Raw genomic sequence first — 20,587 nt, 5'->3', positions numbered from 1 at the left:
ATATAATAAAAAGCGGTTATTTCAATATTAAAAACAGACACTCCAATTTTATTTATATGTAAAATATTAGTATATTCGTGATTTGATCAAAGTATAAATACCTTCTAGCATCCTGCAATAGAACAGATGGATCAACTGAATTCGAGCTGTGGGACGGTTCGCTCTCCGTCTTCTTCACGCCAATACGATTCACTTCTTCAGCTGGAGTCTGTAATTTAACATTCAAAATATATACATACAAACATAAAAGATTTAGTATTATAAATATGTAGCTTATATTTATATATTTAAAATAATGTCAATTCATAATGCAGATCAAACTCAAATATATTTTCAATTATTAATAAAACACAATAATATTTATTAAAAAAAAACTATACGCAAGGGAATAAAACATTACTCAGGAGTTTTACAAACACCTTAGACATACATATTATAATTATATATCTTACGGGAGATGGTTCAATGCCGATCTGTTGCAGCGTTACAGTGCCGTTATTCTCTGGCGTCTTGGCGGATAACTCGCGATCTTCACTTTGAGCTTTGGGCTTGGCGATCTTCGACACCACTGGAATAAAATATTCATATAGAACAATAAATAATTGATTATCTACAATGTTTTACAATTATCTGACAGATTAACTGAAAGGTTTAGCATCAGTGGACTATTACAAATTTGTCTCATTCGGTTGTAATATTTCGAATGCTTAACATGAACACGAATAATACAAAGCTACTAGTACCAGTAAATACGAAAAATACTAGTACAATTAAATGAGATTTTATTCAGTAAGTAAAATTTTATTAGGTTACGATATAGGCTGTTACGCTCAAAAAGTATCTACTACTTTTTAGTATCACTAGCAAAAGTCCTGGCGGCACGAGTTCATTAAGCTGCGCTTTGTTTATCGCTTAATTATGTTAACACGTTAATTTGTATCATTTATAACTACCTGGTTTAGACACATTCCGCTTCACCTCTGGAGTAGTAAGCGATGCCCTCCTTTCGAACTGCTCCTTAAAGCTTCCAACATTGCCTCCTATAAGAAGAATTTACGTTAGAATATTTCGTACTGATATCGGTTAATATTACAGTCATCTAAATATATATAACTCAAAGGTGACTGACTGACATAGTGATCTATCAACGCACAGCCCAAACCACTGGATGGATCGGGCTGAAATTTGGCATGCAAGTAGATGTAATAACGTAGGCATCCACTAAAAAGGATTTTGATCAATTCTACCCTCAAGGGGATAAAATAGGGGATGAAAGTTTGTATAAATCTTCTTAGTTAATAATATTACTTCGTAACGCGAGCGAAGCCGCGGGCAAAAGCTCGTTTATTATAATACAGCTCGTTCTTCGTTCTTCTCTTGATTATATTACAGACGGATCACTGCCCATTTCGACGATAATTCCGACAAATTGCGGCATTAATGAATATGTATTACAAACATAATGAAACATTTTTGGGCCAAAATATAAATGATCAAAATTATCGAAGTTATCACTGTCTGTCTGACCGATAAGCTGATGTATTATTGTTCAGTCTTACCAAAATCACCATGATACTACGAAGCAGGTAGTCAATATTCTCCTGTATAGTATAAGCCATAGATAAGTAGAGATATCTCACCGCCTTGTAATTGAAGGAAGCCACTAAATGGCTGAAGCGGCTGACAAATGTGCCAGCCATTTAATGGCTGTCATGGTGTAATTTACGCGGAACAACTCCGACATATGCAGTTAAAAGTGCAGTTGTAGTACAAAAACACGAAATCGAAGAAAAGTGCGGAGAAATATCGTTCGTAAATGATCTAAAAACTACATTTTTTAAATATTTTTCAAACATGAAAATAGATGACAGTGACAATTTCAATTGTCAAAACTTGTTACATTTTCTTGTTAGGAGTAATATTTACTAATGTATGGTATAAGCAAAGTGACCTGGTATAGACAGCTTCTTGGGCTTGTGCGGCGCGGCGGGCGCGGGCGTGGCGGCGGGCGCCAGGCTCAGCGCCGTGAGCTGCTCCGCCGCCGCCGACACCGGCCCGGGCTTCGGCTCCTCCGTCTGCGAGGATCATCAAAACAATCAAAATAATGTATAGTCAGATTCATAATTATGTGTCCAAAATGTAAACAAAGATGTTGTCGTATGTACCTATCAAAAATATGTTTTAAATGCTAGTTTCTTATTTTTGACGTTATTAAAGTAATACAACATAGTCACAAAAAAATATAAAACGATAAAACTCACTTTTGGCTCTTCCTGTTTCTCTGGCGAAAGCTTCTCTTCAAATTTAGACGGAGAAGGTTTTATCTTCTTCTGTGAGGGCACGCGCGGCTTGGTTTTGTCCTTAGGCTCCTCCTCCTTAGGCGCTGGTTTCACTATCTCCACGGTGGCGTCCTTCGCTAACTCTATTGGCGCCGGTGCTATTGTCATTGTTGCTGAAGATTGTAGTGTTGGTTGTACCTAAAAGTTATTAAAATATAATTATTGCGGTCATCATAAGGAATTATAGGCGTATTTCTACTACTTTCACCTTAGAGAGAAAAAATTGACACGACTACTTTGTATTGTCCGAGATGTACTTACGATACTTACGATAAAGTACGGATTATTGCGTTAAACCAAAAAGAAAGACCTCTAGGCTCGGTGTACTAAACAATACTATGAAAGGCACCTAATATTTATAGTTATGATAAAAAGTAGTTCCCAAAGTACTTGCCGGTTCGGGTTCGCTCGGCTCTGCGTCGGGCGACTCGGGCGGGCCCTCTTCAGGCAACACCGGTGAATGTGCAGCGATACTGGCGCAGCTGGAACATTGTTTTATAGGCTATGATTTCATAAATCGTACTTAAAGGATGCATTTATTTTCAATTTTTATTATAAGTATAAATTTTATAATTTTCCAGTAAGTCACAAAACTTAAAATGTTTAAATAATAAATAAAAACTACTATAACTATGGTGGTTTTTATAAGTCTTGAATATTTTTATGTTCCAAAAAACGTTTTTAAAAACTACATATACTAATATTGGTTCTATAAATGCATCTAAATTTAATTCCGACGCATTACGTATTTATTAATCATAGGATACTTATTGACAGAAACGTTATAGTTGCGTTACGGTTTTCTACGTTTCCTTCCCAACTAAATATAGTCAGTTAATTATAAGTTGAGTTTAAACATTTATAGTACGCGCCAAACTTCTAGTACGCTCTGAATACGTTGCGCGCAGGCGTAGTCAGAGAGCCAATGCGGTCGAACACAACTACAAGCATATGCTCCGTAGCAACAGTAAGGGCACAGAGCGGACTAGAAGTCTGTCGCGGACTGTACCTGGCGACCCTCTCCTTCTTCCTGTGCAGGCCGCTGGCGGAGAGCGCGGCGTCCAGCTTGCGCTTGTTCTCGCCCGCCGACACCAGCGTGCGCGTCGGCGACGGCTTGATCGCGTCCTCGCCGCCCTCTGCACGCAACAACACGTATTTATGAAGCCCGCTCCACATTCTCGCGATAGTCTCGCGAGAACGCGAGAAAAACCCGATTCATATCGGCTTCACATTCTCATTACTCGTGCTTTTCTCGCGAGAATGCGGAGCGGGCATAATAACATTCCACACACTTATATCAACAAATGGTTCCATAATGTAAGATAGTGAAATTAAAGTTTAATAAATAATGAAATAAAAATTAGGTACATCACGCATCAGTGCATGAACGATACCCATACTTATGTTATATTTTTTTACGTTTAGGCATTAAAAGTAATCCGTACCTGCAACAAGCTCCAAGATCCTCTTTTCTGCAGAATTGCTGGGCTCGACGGCCATTGAAGTAGAGCTTGTGAGGTCTGTGCAGCTCTCCTCTGGACCCAGTTCCGCCTAAAATTACAAAAAAATATAAGATGAAAAAGAAGGTAAATAATATTATATTATTTATTAGATAGGTTGTTTAGAAGTTGGAAACGGTTCACTTAGTGATTCAGATTTATGATGACCTTAAGAATGATCCCCAGACAAGCGGCACAATGGAAACGATCTTTTCACTTTTATAAGATCAATCAGACAAAGAAATCCACATAACACCTAGGCATCACTTAGTCTGGTGAAAAACACACAGGTTTGACCTTGAATACTCTAGTATACCCTTGGCAATATTTTCACATACTACGATTTCCAAGGTCACAGGTTGCCGATTATAGCCGGCTACAGACTCACGCGAGAAGTCTTCCCAAGAAATTGCGCGAGCATCGAGAAGACATCTACACTCGTGCGACCTTATCATTCACATTCTCGACCATTCGCATTATCCAGAAGACCAGAACGGACGACAGTGCAGCGGCTCTACCTATACAACAACATACAATGTCATCAAAGAAGAATGTGATGCCGTTCTCTTTTCTCGCCCGTGAAAAACCCTTTGAAGCGGACAAAAATACCGACACCGATCGGAGAACAGGCGAGCGCGAGAACGAGAAGGCAAGAAAGCTATCACATTCACGCTTCTCGGGTGTTCTCAAGGGTTCTCGGCGTGAGTCTGTAGCCAGGGTATGGGAGCGCACTGGACTTGTAATATCAGATGTGTACTTGAAGTAGTACTGGCGTTCTTAGCAGTAGATACCTCGGGCGGCACGACTACGCTGTTGCAGTGCGAGGGCGCGGCGGGCGCCAGCGACAGCAGCAGGTCGAGCCGCACGGGCGTCTCCGCCGCCAGCATCTCCGCCATCTCCAGGCACGACGTCTCGCAGCCCATGTTCACCCACCTGACAACGTTATCCACGTTACGAGTTTCAGCAATTTTGCTAATTTCATTACATACGTATAGTCCGCGCCAAACAGCTAGTCGACTCTGAATATAGCAATGAATCGCGTCGCCATAGCACCTATACCATGCCACCACGGTCATGGTATATGACTACACCTGCTCGCAACAACTTTAGAGCGGATTAGCAGTTTGGCGCGGACTATACGTCATTTACGTGCACAGGTATGGACATTGGACAAGTGACATTTGAGCAATGGATTTACTTTTAGACAAATTATAAGTGTCCTATTATAGAAAAACATATTTAACGAGCTTCTATACTCATGTAGAACTCTGTCCACGCGCATTTTTTTCGTTCGGATAAATCGTAAGATATTCATTCATATTTATTAAACATTGTAATAAGTAAAATTGGATATGATATTCAGAACCCGCTTGTAAGAAACTGATGCTTTAGTAAATTAGCAATACATAGGTACATCATGCATCTTGAATCTACAAAATGTCAAATCCGCGTTGTTTATGAAACATCTAGAACGTTAAAAAAGCCTAATGTAAAGTTTGGTTTAGTCTTCATCATGTCTCTATCTCATCATGTTCTGATAGCGGTTATTATAAATAAGTTCATTTACGTATTGTACATAAACAAAACAATGTGTATTATCACTAAATAATAATTTTAATAACCATTTAACAGCATCTTTGCCTAAAAAACTTACGGATTATCACAAATGTAGGCGATATCCGCTCGTTTCAGCGGGTCCACCGTCAACATGTCGCGAATCAGCGGTGATGCAGCTGAAAATAAAAACGCACACCCTCGTAAAAATTAATCCTTATAAGCGGCATTAAAAGTTATTTCTGTGATGAAGTCCTACAAAAACGCAATCGACATTACTTTAAACGTATTACAGTCTCGGTAAACGCTTGCGTGTCATTTATAACCGTGTACCGCAGTCATTTGCTTCATGTTATTAAATCAATACGATACTAAATTTGAGTTAAAATACTTCGCAATAAAACGAAGGGTACAGTAAAACATTGGGTACAAACAACTCATATTTATTCATATAATGGGAAACAATTCCTTGGCTAAAAGCACAATAACCGAGCATCGTTAAAAATTGATGTCACTATCAACTACGATATATTCGTATGCGACGGAAGAGCGTGCAATAGCAAAAACAATTGGCAAACATACAAATTTTAAGCGACAGCAATTTATTGTAGTTAAAAAGAATTCGAACACTTATGATATTTAGGGATATCAAAGACAATGAACTCATAAAGATCGGATTGATCTTGAGCACAGCAGTTCGGAGTTATTACATAGCAATCTAATCTTTTTCTGCGCAACGCTTCAGTTGCGTTTCAATTGAAGCTTATATTCTATAGAATTCGTATCCGATAATACTAAAAAGGCCTATAGAAGCAGCAGTTACTAATCTGATAGTCTTCAGTATGGTGCAGACCATAGAAAAGCAAATAGGTATATTTAAAATATTGTCGTTGGCCAATCTTATATTTGTTATATTTAATATTTATTCCTATTTTATTCAAAACTCTACTTTTAATTACTCCTTGTGTAAGACATTAAATTTGAAAGACTGAGGATAACTTTTCGTGATTCCTTCGAGATATAAAGTTGCCTCAGTAAAAATATTTTATTTGTTTACGACAATATGCACGACTTTGCACGGCTAAGCTTCCGTCTAAATTTACATATCACAGGTTTTTTTCTGGTCTTTTTAACTCCAGTAAATCCAGTACCCGTAGACAGAAAACTCTATAAATTACTAGCTGACCCGGCAAACGTGTTGCCATATAAATAAAAAATGTTAAGGGTGAACAACCCTTATCACTTAGGCGTATGAAAAATATATAGTAGCCGATTCTCAGATCAGTAGGTCTGTATTCAGTAGAATATGCATATAAAACTTAGGGGTCGCAATCCGGTATTCGAGATTTCGAAAATACCGGGATACCGGGCCAAATTTAGGTCTTATTAATACCGGTTTTAATTTCACAAAAACCGGGATATTCGGTATTTTCGGTTTTTAGTAAAATAAAACAAAATAAAGTTATAGTCATATAAATTGACTCCAATGGACTCTGGCACAATGCAAAAGTCCATATTAAACAAGCGTCACAATCGACACAACCTATGAAAATCTACAAACATCAGCATATTCAGCATTGGATGTCAGGTGAGACTTGGCGTATTGTATAACTTCGTCGGAGAGCTAAAGAAAAGGTTCGATTTGAAATAAAAGATCTCTTAAAAAATCCGATGTATAACCCATCAATTTAAATCCAGAACAGTGGCTATTGAGGATTCTGATGGTGTGATTGTTACCGAAATTAAGGAAATCGTCAATGTATGGCAAAATACTTCATATACTTTTCTCTAATACCTTACCTTATACACAACATATGCCAAAAAATGATATACAAAAAGAACCATCTATGTATATTCAAAGATGAAGTACGCGCTGCTATTTAACTTATTAAAACGCGACAAAGCAATTAATATACCACCACCACAATACCAGCTTAACCCACTTGACTCCGTACAGAAACGCGCGGTGCGAATCGTCGATGACCCAGCGATCTCTGATCGGTTAGAACCCTTAAGCCTGCGGAGGGACATAGGTTCCCTCTGCGAGTTCTACCGACTTTACAATGGTGAGTGTTCTGAGGAACTGTTTGATCTGGTGCCTAAGCCGCCTTTCCTTCATCGCACCTCTCGCCGAAGGATGAAGTTCCATCCACATCAACTGGACCCGTGGCGGTCCTCCACGGTTCGGTTTGATCGTTAATTTTTGCGGCGTACGTGCAAAATGTGGAATGAACTTTCTCCTGAGGTATTCCCTCAGGACTATGGCATGGGGCTCTTCAAGAGGGGTGTAAAAAGAGCTCTCCTTCAAAGCCGGCGATGCATTGGCGACTCCTCTGGTGTTGCAAATGTCCATAGGGGACGGTGACTGCTTTCCATCAGGTAGCCCGTCTGCCTTATCGTTAGGTTACATATAAGACTTATGAAAAGTCTAGTTTTTCCTATCCTTCTCTGCTTCGCTGCAGAGATGTAGACGATTCGGATGCAAGATCGCCGTAAAATTGATGCCCTAGAAATACTATTCTCTGGATCTACGATTATCTGGATTAGAATACTAAAATATTTCGGCCGCATATTTAGGGACGAGAACTCAGTAGTACGGTTGTAGTTCCGTGAAAGGTAGATGGAAAGAGGTCACGCGGCAGATCGCCTACTCGCTGAACAGACCTTATAAAATCTAGCACACAGTGTTCCCTCGTCGAGTGTTGCCGCAAGGTCAGCATAGAAGGCGGTGGCGAAGGATCGCAATAGCGTCTGTTCAAGGCAGCTGTGGATGACTGACCAGTTGTCATCATCACACCACGACCACTCTGTCAAGAGTGCACGACTACAGAGATATTTTTTTCCAGCTTTCCACATATTTTTATATAATTCATTTATCGATGAATTCGGAACTCATAACGTCGTTAATAAATCATAAACTTCTGTAATTAACTTGGTATTAAGTAATAGGACATATTTTCCTTCGGAATTCCACTAAATTAACATTACATAGTAAAATGCTTAATAAAAATTAGTAACTTTATCTTAATCTCGAAAATATCGAAAAAACCGGAATACCGGGATTTGTCTGGGGTCAGCACCGAAAATACCGGTTTTGCTTAGATGGTCCGGTATTGCGACCCCTAGCTAAAAATCAGTAAACCCATTTGGGTGGAGTACGGTAACTAACATTGTAACACGAGAATTTTATATATAAGATTTACGTACAAGATGGGTTCTTAGGTTCATAATAGTCGCCGTTGCTGATCTGTCGGACTAAGCGCTTGAAGTTGGAGCCGTCAAATGGCATGGCTCCGTAGACTAGAGTGTATAGGAGAACTCCTAAAGACCAGCAATCCACCTAAGGAAAAAACAATATATTAGACAATTATACAGCAAAATGTCTTAGAAATTGGGAGGGTGATATAACAGAAAGCATTTTTAATGCATGTAACCGGCATGCCGGCTTTGACTACGGACTCGTATATCTACTGTAGTATGTAACTAAATGCATGTACGTCAGCATTGTATGGCTTTCAGATATCTTGTATTGGGAAACGCAATAAAAATGTATTTTTATGCGGTTATTCCGAGCAAGAAGTTCCTAATAGAAGTATGAACTGTACCTCTTTGTACCAGTATTACTAATAACAGCCTTAAAAGAATTATACTAAAGAAGTTGACGTGAAGTCAAACCAAAGGCTAAAAGCCACTTAACTTAATATAAACTACGAGCCCGTTTGTTGGTTTTTTCATTTTTTTTTAGGAATAAGTACTATTGTCAATCCATTATTTTCATTTCAACATAACAATTACCTCGGGTCCTATATAAGGCGTCCCTTTGACAATTTCTGGCGACGCATAAAGGGGTGACCCACAGAACGTAGATAGGAGAGACGTTTCTTTAAATACATTTGAAAGACCAAAATCGGCAATCTGAAATCAAAAAATGATTTATTCCACATTAAGTAGACATACACATAAAATTGATAATCAGAATTCTACGTTAGGATTATTCATTACAAGTGGATTATTTAAGTACAAGATTTCTTTAGTACCTTAGCACTACCGGTGTCGTCGAGTAATACATTTTCTAATTTTAAATCTCTGTGGCAGATTTTATGTATATGGCAATAATACACAGCGGTTGCGATCTGACGAAATAATCTGAAATAATAACATGAATCATTTTCTACCCAGAATAACGGATTCCCTCCATCTTCATATGAAATCCAAAATTGTAAAAGAAAAACGATAATTAAATTTAGATGATATTTACACCATATATTAGGACATCATAAAATTATATCGTACATTATATCAGTCTAGTCACTACATTACGAAAACCTTATACTTATAGTTGAAGATTTATTACCCACCTTACATAAAAAAGGCAAATGTGCTTTGATAACATAACATAAGAATATAAGAAAAGAAGAATATAAGGAAAGAAAAAATATAAGAAATTTTAACCTTCTAGCTTCATCCTCTTGTAATACTTTTTTCTGACTGAGGTAGTCGTAAAGCTCCCCTCCGGAGCAGTACTCCATAACGAGGATCATCTTTTCGCTATTTTCAAATACTGAAAAAGAAACATTTGTTTGTTGATGACTTATAAAAAAACTATAAAAAGTCATTATATGTATGCGTGCATTATGGAGTTAAATTTTAAATGTTGAATGAGAATGTACATTATCACTTATGTACAGGTGATTAGCACTTTTAGATTGATATTGAACATTACAATACATTGAATTAACATCAATCTAGGGCTGTAAATGTAACACAAACATTTTTATATGATAAATGTTTTTCAATCGATATCCCAAAGGACTGCCATTTTTCGCATAACATAAAATTATTCTTAAAAGTTAGAACTTAACGTACGTAACGTACCTTCATAAATATGTACAATATTGGGATGCCTAACGGAAGACATGATCTGCACCTCGCGCCTGATCCGGATGAGGTCGGCCTCCGATTCGATCTTGCACTTCTTGATCGTCTTGATGGCCACCTCCTGCCCGGTCTTCTTGTTGATGCCCAGCTGGACCTTGCCGTACGTACCTTGGCCTAGCTTTCTTACTATATCAAACCTGCCAATAAAAAATAACACATTGTTCTAGCTTTATGTATAAGATAAAATAATTATTACCTGTTATTATATTTACAAAATGTATTAAATATACAAAAAATACTATGTAGTACAAGTCCTATGTAGTGTGTGTATGTACGTAAAACAAATACTATGTGTAAGCGGTGTAAAAATTATGTAGTTTGGTGTAATTATATACTTTTAATTTCAAATATATTCAGCTCTACTCAAGCCGTTTATAGTCGGCATTATTGGGGAATCGGGGAGTAGTAATATAGTCGGCATTATGTTATATTAATACTTATTGTACACATTACGGGATAGATATCGTTATCATTCAGAAACTTTATCATGTATGTATCAAAGAAGTATGGACAAATTCCATTTTAAATTCGTTCTAATATTAAAAAGTCATAGAAGGTATATATACGCGATCAAATGAAAATTCTCGTTTAAAGGCAGACAGACAAAACGGACAGTATCTGTTTCTATATGTTTGCCTCGCATCCATTATTTGTACTACAAATAACCAATAATAATCACAATAAAAGATATGAACAGACTAGCAAATAGGAAAGTGCAAGTACGACAAAGCATGACATTGGCTGGTGACAACAAAGAGTGACCGAAGGCATTAACACCCACTCTCGAACGGGCAGGCGAATCGTTTATCATTGGAACGCATTCATGGCAGAGGTGTGAATTGCCAGCTATATTTTACAGGGCAAATGTTTACATAGCAAAATGAGACGCACTTCACGAGTAGGGTTGCTACATTTGATTCCTATGTTATGTTCATTTTGTACGAAATTTATAGTCAAAACAAAAACAAACAAATGAGAAACATTTCACAAATATGTTGATTAGCAACGTCGGGCACGATCAAAAATTGTACGGGGGCAGCTAAACTTTATCTGAAACCTTACTGGTACTTTCAAAACAATACTAATTATTCGGTTCTCTCCACCAAACCGCATAAATAGGGAAGTATAGTGGAAAACAACGAGTCTCCTCCAATTTTGGGGAGTAGTATCTAATGGGTCGTAGCTAGGCACATTTACAGCAGCAGTAGCAGCTAGGTACATTTACAATTACTCAATATATTCTTCAGTCATCAGAATATTATTAGTAGTCATTTACAACTAAAACCCATTTAGAAATTCCCTTAGATATAGAGGTGTCCGGGCGCCGCTAAAACGAGGACAGTGTACGGGATATAAGAAGCGTATGGCAATCCTACACACGAGCTAGTAGGTATATTTACGTGACAACTGTTGAGATATTTACTTTATCCTTATTATTGTAAGTTTGACACTACACCTGCATGTACTTAATTCATAAACCGAAACAAAATGTATTTATTGAAATATAAGACAATAATTACACAATGTACCTATGCAACAGCTACAATACATTTTATTTTAGTACATTGCACTAATTTCTTCAGTAAACCATGTAAGTTTTGATATCCAAAACTGATTTCGTAATTAAATATAATAAAAAAACAAATATAACTTACTAGATAGAGACAGTAACTTAATAAATGTTTTATGTTTTTTTATTACATTTTCGTTAAAGTGCGGCAATATCAGTATGCAGAATTCCCTTTTAGTAATAAAAAAAAATATCATTTCACTGACCAAAATACATTAAAAAGAACTTATCCAATGTGTATGATTTATCTTGTTAAAAACTTTATAAAAGACCTAATTCAGGTATACAAATATTGAAGGTTTTTCATACATAATCTATACCTACTTAGGTCTTGAGAGCGGCAGTAATATATGCATACTGCGGCAAAATTTAACATGTGCTAGCTATGATATTAATTGAACACGAAAGATATCCACGTCGCATTGAACAAGTGACATTTTATTTTCGACATTCATAAACAGATAACATTATTTGCAGTCAGTTGGAGCAACGTCTTTAATATTGGCGATAATCTATCATAAACCTCTTGACTAATAATATTCTCTGTATTATTTGTAGCACGTTACTAACGTGTAAATAGTTGCACTTTTAATACAAATGAAACCTAATTCGTAGCGAGAAAAGTTTACCTCGACATAGTCGAATTGTAACTTTTGTTCTGACATTCTTATCTAGGTATCCATGACCCAATTCCTATTTATAATGAAGAAGCAGGTAACACTTGAACATCACAAGCCCGCAAACACCTCGTAGCCGTGACGTCACTGATAACCTCCCCGCCTACGTTCGCTGCCGAGAGGAGCGTAGGCACACGAGTAAAGTGCATCGAGCCCTGGATCAAGCGCGCAACGTGCATACATTGTAGTAAGCTAACAAAACGTATAATTTAAAATTAACAGAATGTAGGTATACTTTTGTTTATTATGATAGAGAAAATTTCTAACACAATTGAATTTTGTGAAAAAAATTTTGCACAATTGAAGCACCGTTGAAGCGATGTAAATATTGTGTTGCGACAATGAATTATTTATGCGTTACGGCGTACAAGCGCGCAGCAGGCTCTACTTGGATGTCAAAAATAGCATATAAACAGCTTTTATTCCCAAACAATAGCCTAGAATGGCCTAGATAACAAAAACAATAGTCAACAAAAATAAAGCACCTGAATTCGAAGTCCTCATTTGCCCGAGTATCTCTGACCTATTTCCTATTTTAAAATAATGTAAAGAGACTACTCCGAATACAAAACGAGTTAGGTAATTTTTCAAGTACATATTTGAGGCTCACAAAAGCCTAGCAGTTTTGTGACGTCACATTTCGCGTAAAACATGAGGCCGTGACCTAATTACGAGCACACGAGTAAAGTAAAGAAGATGATAACATTAAGAGTTTCAAGATTGCCTACACCTAGTCATTTGTTTTTATACGTTCTATTTATTAGAAAATAATTAGTTAACAAGATGCGCGCGAAAAACATAACCCTTCCTTGGCAGTCGGGTAAAAAGAACTCCGAAACATTTAGTTATCTTAAAGAGCTTTTAATTCTACTAATTATAATAACCTTCTCATCATGAGATTAATATTTTGTATTACACGTTTTTTAGTTTCTATGTAACAACTGACTGACTGTTAGCTGTTAGCCTGTTAGGTTATTTTAAGTGTTAGGTATCTATTGTGTTATTGTCTCCTATTGAAATAGTAAAAAACGGTTGGATTCTAGACGGAAATCTGTCAAATTGGTTACCCCTGAGGTCCAAATCGAGGTACTTTTGCACATACTCGTTTGCCTCACTTGAAACCTCTACGCCTACGAAGATTTCAACTAGCGGCATGTGCATAAATCGACAACCTACAATACGTTCACCGGATGTTACACAATTCACAGCGTGACCAAACATTTATTTCAGATTATGTATTACCTACTCTTATTTTTGTAAGTTTCACAGCTTTCCCATAATGACAATTGACGATATATTTAAATGGGTAAACGTAACATCTAAACTAGGCCTGATTAGTAGGTACGCTTTGCCATGTTTATTAGGGTTCCGTACGAAGGTCAAAAGTGAAACCCTTGTATGATCACTCATCGGATTACTACCGAAACTACAGGACCAAAGGAGTTGAAGTTTAGTAAATTTATACAATTAGAATATAGGAGAGTTACATGAAATATATTTCAGATCCAGATAAACTACTTCCACCATCAAATAATAAATATTAAGATAATTAATCTAAAATTAGAATATAACCTTATTTACTTAAATACTCACGAAATACTAAAACGTAAGGACAGGTAACATCAAAAGCTCTCAAATGTAGTACTTGTTACATAAGAGCTAACTGCCCCGAATTTGTATTTCGTGACCTGGTTTACTCGTCGAACATAGCAAAATGGGCGCAAAATAAAAAGTATAAACCGTTCAAAGTAGTAAAGCAATTTGCCAATTTACGAAATATGTTATTAGAAAAACCCTGTCATAATGCTTTTTCTGGATTCTATATTTTTAAGATTTTGTGTTAGAATTTGTCCAAAGTATGGGAACACATGACACCAATGACTTTACAATCAGACAAACACTTCAATATTATTCCTTAAGATGTTATTAGCAAACCTAGACATTACAATTACTAGTCAATCTTGTCATTATTATCATATAGGTACTATTGTTATTTCGTATAAAATAAGTGTAGACTTTCAATATAGGCGATATATTTTTAATTATCTGTACCCAGTAAGAATTGAAGTAGGTACATTGTTCTCGAAGTTACATGTTTTGTTTTTGCCGTTTACAGCACAATAATTAATTGCAAATTCAGTTAAACAACCACATTCATTGCCACACTTATATGTCAACGAACTTAAACGAATTGTGAATCGTTTCGTAAACGTAGGATGTGAGTCCGATAGTATCTATATCTAATATTTAAAATGCAGTGATCTCAAATGCATTAGGTATAATTTTTCAAGAAGACGTGTATGTCTTATTTAATATATATAGTGTTTTTAAGAATTTATATTATTGCTTACGTGTTCTATGACAAAGGTTAGGTATCTATATTATTTTGTAACATCATATAATATGAATTTGTCTGCAAATTATAAATAAACAACATAGCAATGTAGAAGAAATCCAATTGCTTGTTACTAATAAAAGACATACACTTTCTAGTTGGGTTTACTTTGGTAATTTAAATCCTACTGAATATTATTATGCGGCGTGAAACCAATTAGCGTGCTGCATCTGCATCCGCATTTTATAGCGAATTTACGGGCGTACTTATGAGAACAAAAACATTACTTATTTAGAGTCTGTTGGTAGTATGGGTTTATACAAGTCGTATAAAATTTTGAAAGTACGTAAAATATGACAGCAAATTCTGATAATATCTCACCTCTGCTTGAGACGTAGCCGGTGGTCGTGCAGGCGCACGTCACCGGTGTTCTCGATGCCGTCCATGATGTTGGACGTACGCTTGTTGTCGCCCACCACCATCGTGACTGGAACAAACAAAAGATACATTTCAATTCACACGTAATATTGATCGAATAGGATCAGGCAAATCAGGTCAAAGCTCTACTGTAATTACGTAATAAGCCACTCATGTGCCTAATCTAAATTTCATCGGACATCCGTTTGAATCAAATAAACATTATCGTTGGATCGGTACGGATACGAAACATAAATTATCAATGTTAGTTATTAATACTCCTCGTGTCATATTTTAATACTATAATTTAACGCTACCCCCGTTTCTGATCTAATTTCGTATTAGAACCGGGTTTTCTTAAATTAAAAAGTATAATGCAATTTTTAAAAATCTCTTCACCAAAACCGAAACACATCCTATTTGACAGTAAGGGGAAGCACCCCAACAGCAGGGCATCAGCAGAACGCATGGAGCGATTTATTGTTCACGCGATGGATCGGTGTCATCGCCTATGTGACGTTGGTAACGTTTATAAGCCGGCTGGGGTAGTATTTTCTCGCCAACGGGGACTGCGTGATTTATTCACAGCGTGACGGTGAATACTGATAAGGTAACGAGTCAGGGGCACGCTTGGTGCCGGAACGCCGCTGCTTGATCATTCCGCATTCGTACCACAGTGCGATGCAGCTTTCCACATGTAGTAAGAAAGTATATCGAGCGGAATTTCCTTCAGTGTTTGTACGTTTACTTCGTAATTATTTCCTTACTTCATACTACGCCAAAGTAATTAAACATAAATTCAAAACAAAAGAAACTTTAATTATATAATAGCACTTCACTAGAGAGTAGTTAGTACCTATATACTCTTTACAGGAAAGGTCCATTGTCATGAAAATATCAAACAAGTACAAAGCAACTGGTAAAAATACTAAATAGAGCACTACATACGTCAAGCATTCATTTGATATAAGAAAAAGCTTTCCTCATTTCTTAATCGCGTTTTTATCATTTGGCAAATGTTTCAAAAAAATCACATTGTAACAGAGGGTAAAAATACTCTTAAGCCACCTACACACGCAGGCGATTGATAAATATAACCGAACACGACCACGTAGTTACTCGGTTTGTCCGCTGATGCAAACTTCTCATTTTACGAGGAAATACCATTTCGCCTGTTCTCGGAATCGGTTTATGATCAACGATTGTGACTGTACCCTATGACGAATGTTAAATGCTTTATATGACTATTCTATTAATAAGTAATTAACGATAACCTAAATCCGAACGTTATAATCCGGCCAGTGACCACAATATCTATTCTATAAAACTACTTAAAGTATATTAAAATTAACGTATTATTATTGTAGAAGTGGAATCAATAAATCGAATAATATATATTTGAATTCAATAAAGATCGTGTGCAAAAGGGATGTAGACCAAGCCGCGAGGATCAGCGATCACACTTATCATAAATATTATTGTGCGATGTATCAGACTTGTGTTTACAGAAGTAGAATATGATTTGTAGCATGTTGGCATGATTTTATGTAGATGTCATTTACACACTAGCAGACGGCGTGTGCACATCGTATACGAGCGACGAAAGAAAAACGCCTAGTAATAGGGTCATTCGTTAGAATATTCTTGTCGGAGCCGGAACGTCTTTTCTGTTTCAGATATAGATATATGAGTCACTGGAAGCACTTCAACTGATAGAGGAAGCAATTAACGAAAGCCGCTATTAGGCATTCGGAAAAAAAAAGCTGATAGTGACAGGCGAGATAAAAGGAAAGGCACACAAAAACCTCCACGACGACTTTGACAAATCGCCCACAAACAGCGACATGCGTAGGCTTGATGAAAAGCTACCCACGCTAAAACAATTCGACCATTTTGTCCCACGCCCCAGAAAACTAGGTAATAGAACGAATAGTCTTACAATTATTTTATTAAATCTCGTTTTACTTATTTAATTCTGGTATACATCGATCGATTCGTATTGAATGGTTCTTTATGCAATTTAAAAAAATAACAAATAAGTATATACCTTGTAATCCAAATATCCAAAAACAATATAAGATTTTATTGTTGGACCGTCAAGGCTCATCAAAGTTAACATCATGCATATGTGTCGTGAATATATTGGCAGTGATTATTTTCATAAAATAAAGTATTAAGAAAATATCCAGTCAAGAAAACAGTAACTATATAATAGTATTTGCTGTAAATGGAACTTACATCAAATGAGAAAGGTATGATTTTGTCAGTGATGGCCAAAATGTCTACTTTTTCAGAAAAAATCTACAGATCAAATATTAGGTACACTAATTACAAATGGATAGTATAATAATTAGAATTAAAAATATGCTTTAGTAACATTGTAACATTGACAAAAGGTTGGCAAGCGCCACGATTTTTACTTTCCTACGTACATAATATTATATTGATACAAAATAATTAAAGTACATAATGCATGGTGTCTTTCAAACAACTTTTTATTTACAAGAAGCAAACCACCTAAAATGTAAATGGTAAATGCAATCCACCTTATCATGGACTTTATAAGTAGAGCCTATAAACATATAAAATTCTTTTCAAAGTCAGTCAATAATGCCTAACCACAATTTTTAATCTAGATCAGAAACAAGAATATGCCAGTGGTGGTTTTATCACCACAGTCGATAAAATAAATACTGTCAGTGGTGATTTTAGTTTTATAACCGCAATCAACGTAGAGTTAAACCACCTTCAAAGTGGTGTCAAGACCGAAACGCTCAATACATTTACAAATTAAATATATCAATAAAAGTTTCATTATCCTTATTAAATGTCTACTTAGTATCAAAAAGTAGATAATTAATAATTATAATTGAAATAGCGAGTAATCGGAATTGTCATGTAAATGGGTGCGTCACGGTTAGCGCCGTAACAACCGTTACGTTCCGGTAAATGCTGGGACAGTCTCGAGAGAACTTATAACCACGCGAGTTCTACATTAATCAATTTCCATTAGGGGACATTATAAAATTGCTTCTATTAATTAATTGTTATCGTTATATCCATGCTCTAGTTTTACAACATACCGAATAGTGCCCGTCTTTATTACTGATTTTATCCGATATTTTGTCTATTACTTTCAAATTTTACAATCATTGCATTTTAGAAATTGTCAAATTTCGATCTTATAAATTCGACTAGAATCTTATAAAAAATAATTATATTGATTATTGATAAATGATAATACTAAACCTCGTCAATAGCCTTAAAGCCTACAAAATAAAATAAAAACTGTTGTTATTCAGAAGAGAAAAATGTATTGAACTGTTCTGTGTCTGTCTATTTGCATATCTATATCCATAAGCGCCGGCAGGGCGTTGCAGGGATGCACCTGGCCATAAAGAAAATTCATAGGCGAAGTCAAATCTCTGCAAATATTTATCAGTGAAAAAAAAGCTCCTTAGAACCAAATAATCTGTTAAATTTGTATCATCGAAAAAATCTATAGGTCATCGAAATACATATAAGACCATTTCGATAGCACCGCCCGAACGGCTATGCACCTCCCTGTCAATAATCCTGGCGGCGCCCATGCCTATATCAAATAATAAAGAAATATTATCCGAGCGTTTTAAGCAAATCAGGAAAAAACAAACACTCAAATGCGACACTAAAAATGAATACGAATACAATACATTTAATACAATTAGTACTAAAATATAGTTCCAATGAATGAAAATATACCAACATATTCCTTAAGTTAATGTAGGTACCTAAATTTAAGATGTATTTAAATTAAACTTGTCTCAATTGATATTTCAATAGAGAGTTTATTATATGTATTTGTGATTCTCACATAAATATTAAACTATTTTCGTCAGGGTGTAGTTATAGCATTAAGGCATGATTAATAGAATAGACAAAATGCAATTCGAACTCGCATACGAAAGGTTTCGTACCACAATGAAATATATAATTACTTCCCAGAATTTGATCTTTATAAGCGACAATCTCCCACTTGGTGGTGGAATAATTAAGAAGTGTTTTGTTTTTATAATTCAACAGGTTTGATTCCCGGCTAGGGAAATAGATTTTTTTAATCCAATGATTTAGTTTTATTTTTATCAAAATCGGCCTCGTAACTTCTTTCAGCATTTTCTTATAGTTACGATATTGACCACGAAGCCCCCCTTTAAAAATTCATCCTTATGTTTATGTGTTCCCATGCCTGTTATTATTATGTTTGACAGCATAATTCTCATCCAAACAGCCTGTTTGTTATCATTATCGCGGGAGCAAGGGCAACTCGGTCAAATTCGTTCATGGTTGCCCTTTAGGATCACATAATTAATCACCTCGTCGCGCTGGTTAACTATAACTATAACTCAGATTTATAACATTAACAATCAAAACATCGTTTAAACTGTCATACAAATTCGCAATCCAAATTCAAATTTGTGGAAGCGTTTACTTAACTAGATCACATCTAGACCTATGTTCTTCAGGATGTGGTAAGACGAAGACTGCAATAACGCATAAAACGTATTTTTTAATGGGGCCTACACACTAGTATAAAACACAAATTAGACGAATCCAAAGACACCTCATATATTAAAAACCGTCAATCAATTTGTGTTGTAAGACTTGTAGGGTATGCCAAAGAATGAGATATACGTATACATACGATCGAAAAATTTTACCCACCGCATTCGGGAAAACAGATTTTCCAAATATATCTTTCTTTCAAGAAGAACATGTTACATAAACGTTATTTAATTAACTTTAAGAGGTTATTGACTGTTGAAATACTGTGGAATAAAAGAAAAGATATTTTTAATCTAACGCCAAAATCGTCCATCGCCACGAAAATTCTAGGAAATTAAATTTAACAATTTTACGTGGGCAAAACACTAAGCAATTATTGTACGCCGCGACACTGAATTATGTCTAGAATATATTTTGTTGTTTTAGTACTTTTGTTAATTGAAAAGAAAACAGAGTTTCATGCAAAAATGTTTCAATAGCACCTTTTCAATGTATCTTAGTCGCATTAAGAGTGAGAGCTCGAACCGTCCGGTAACCGACCCCGGGAAGAGCGGCGGTATGTGTGGTCGCATACGGTCGTACGCACCAGACGGTGTGGCAGCGTCAAGCTCACCTGGGCGGAGCCCGACGGGGCAACGCGCTAAGAGGACTCCGGTTGCGTTCCTTTAAAGATCCCGAAGCCCTATACCCCTATACGCAGCGCCGACGACGGCCAC

The 20,587-nt window shown here is 36.2% G+C and overlaps 1 protein-coding gene across 4 annotated transcripts in view; it reads right to left on the bottom strand.

The window, feature by feature from the left end:
- Nuak1 (Nuak family kinase 1) overlaps positions 1-20,587 on the bottom strand; it is a 43,325-nt gene that overhangs the window by 14,328 nt on the left and 8,410 nt on the right. For all 4 annotated transcript variants that reach the window (XM_073084698.1, XM_073084701.1, XM_073084702.1 and 1 more), the window contains exons 2-17: positions 15,294-15,399; positions 10,268-10,467; positions 9,845-9,953; positions 9,430-9,538; positions 9,188-9,307; positions 8,600-8,732; positions 5,493-5,571; positions 4,630-4,771; positions 3,785-3,890; positions 3,349-3,475; positions 2,734-2,821; positions 2,262-2,477; positions 1,952-2,075; positions 954-1,040; positions 453-568; positions 102-208 (exon numbers count right to left, since the gene is read on the bottom strand). In XM_073084698.1, coding sequence (XP_072940799.1) covers positions 102-208; positions 453-568; positions 954-1,040; positions 1,952-2,075; positions 2,262-2,477; positions 2,734-2,821; positions 3,349-3,475; positions 3,785-3,890; positions 4,630-4,771; positions 5,493-5,571; positions 8,600-8,732; positions 9,188-9,307; positions 9,430-9,538; positions 9,845-9,953; positions 10,268-10,467; positions 15,294-15,394 — 1,964 coding nt within the window. In that variant the 5' untranslated portion in view covers positions 15,395-15,399. The remainder of the gene's footprint in view (positions 1-101; positions 209-452; positions 569-953; positions 1,041-1,951; positions 2,076-2,261; positions 2,478-2,733; positions 2,822-3,348; positions 3,476-3,784; positions 3,891-4,629; positions 4,772-5,492; positions 5,572-8,599; positions 8,733-9,187; positions 9,308-9,429; positions 9,539-9,844; positions 9,954-10,267; positions 10,468-15,293; positions 15,400-20,587) is intronic.

Source organism: Epargyreus clarus, unplaced genomic scaffold (assembly GCF_041222505.1).
Source record: "Epargyreus clarus isolate Ecla_fem2 unplaced genomic scaffold, WU_Ecla_fem_2.2 ptg000021l, whole genome shotgun sequence".
In the NCBI taxonomy this organism is placed as follows: Eukaryota; Metazoa; Arthropoda; class Insecta; order Lepidoptera; family Hesperiidae; genus Epargyreus; species Epargyreus clarus.
The sequence above is the reverse complement of the archived record's forward strand: the minus strand, read 5'-3'. Positions and strand labels throughout refer to the sequence as shown.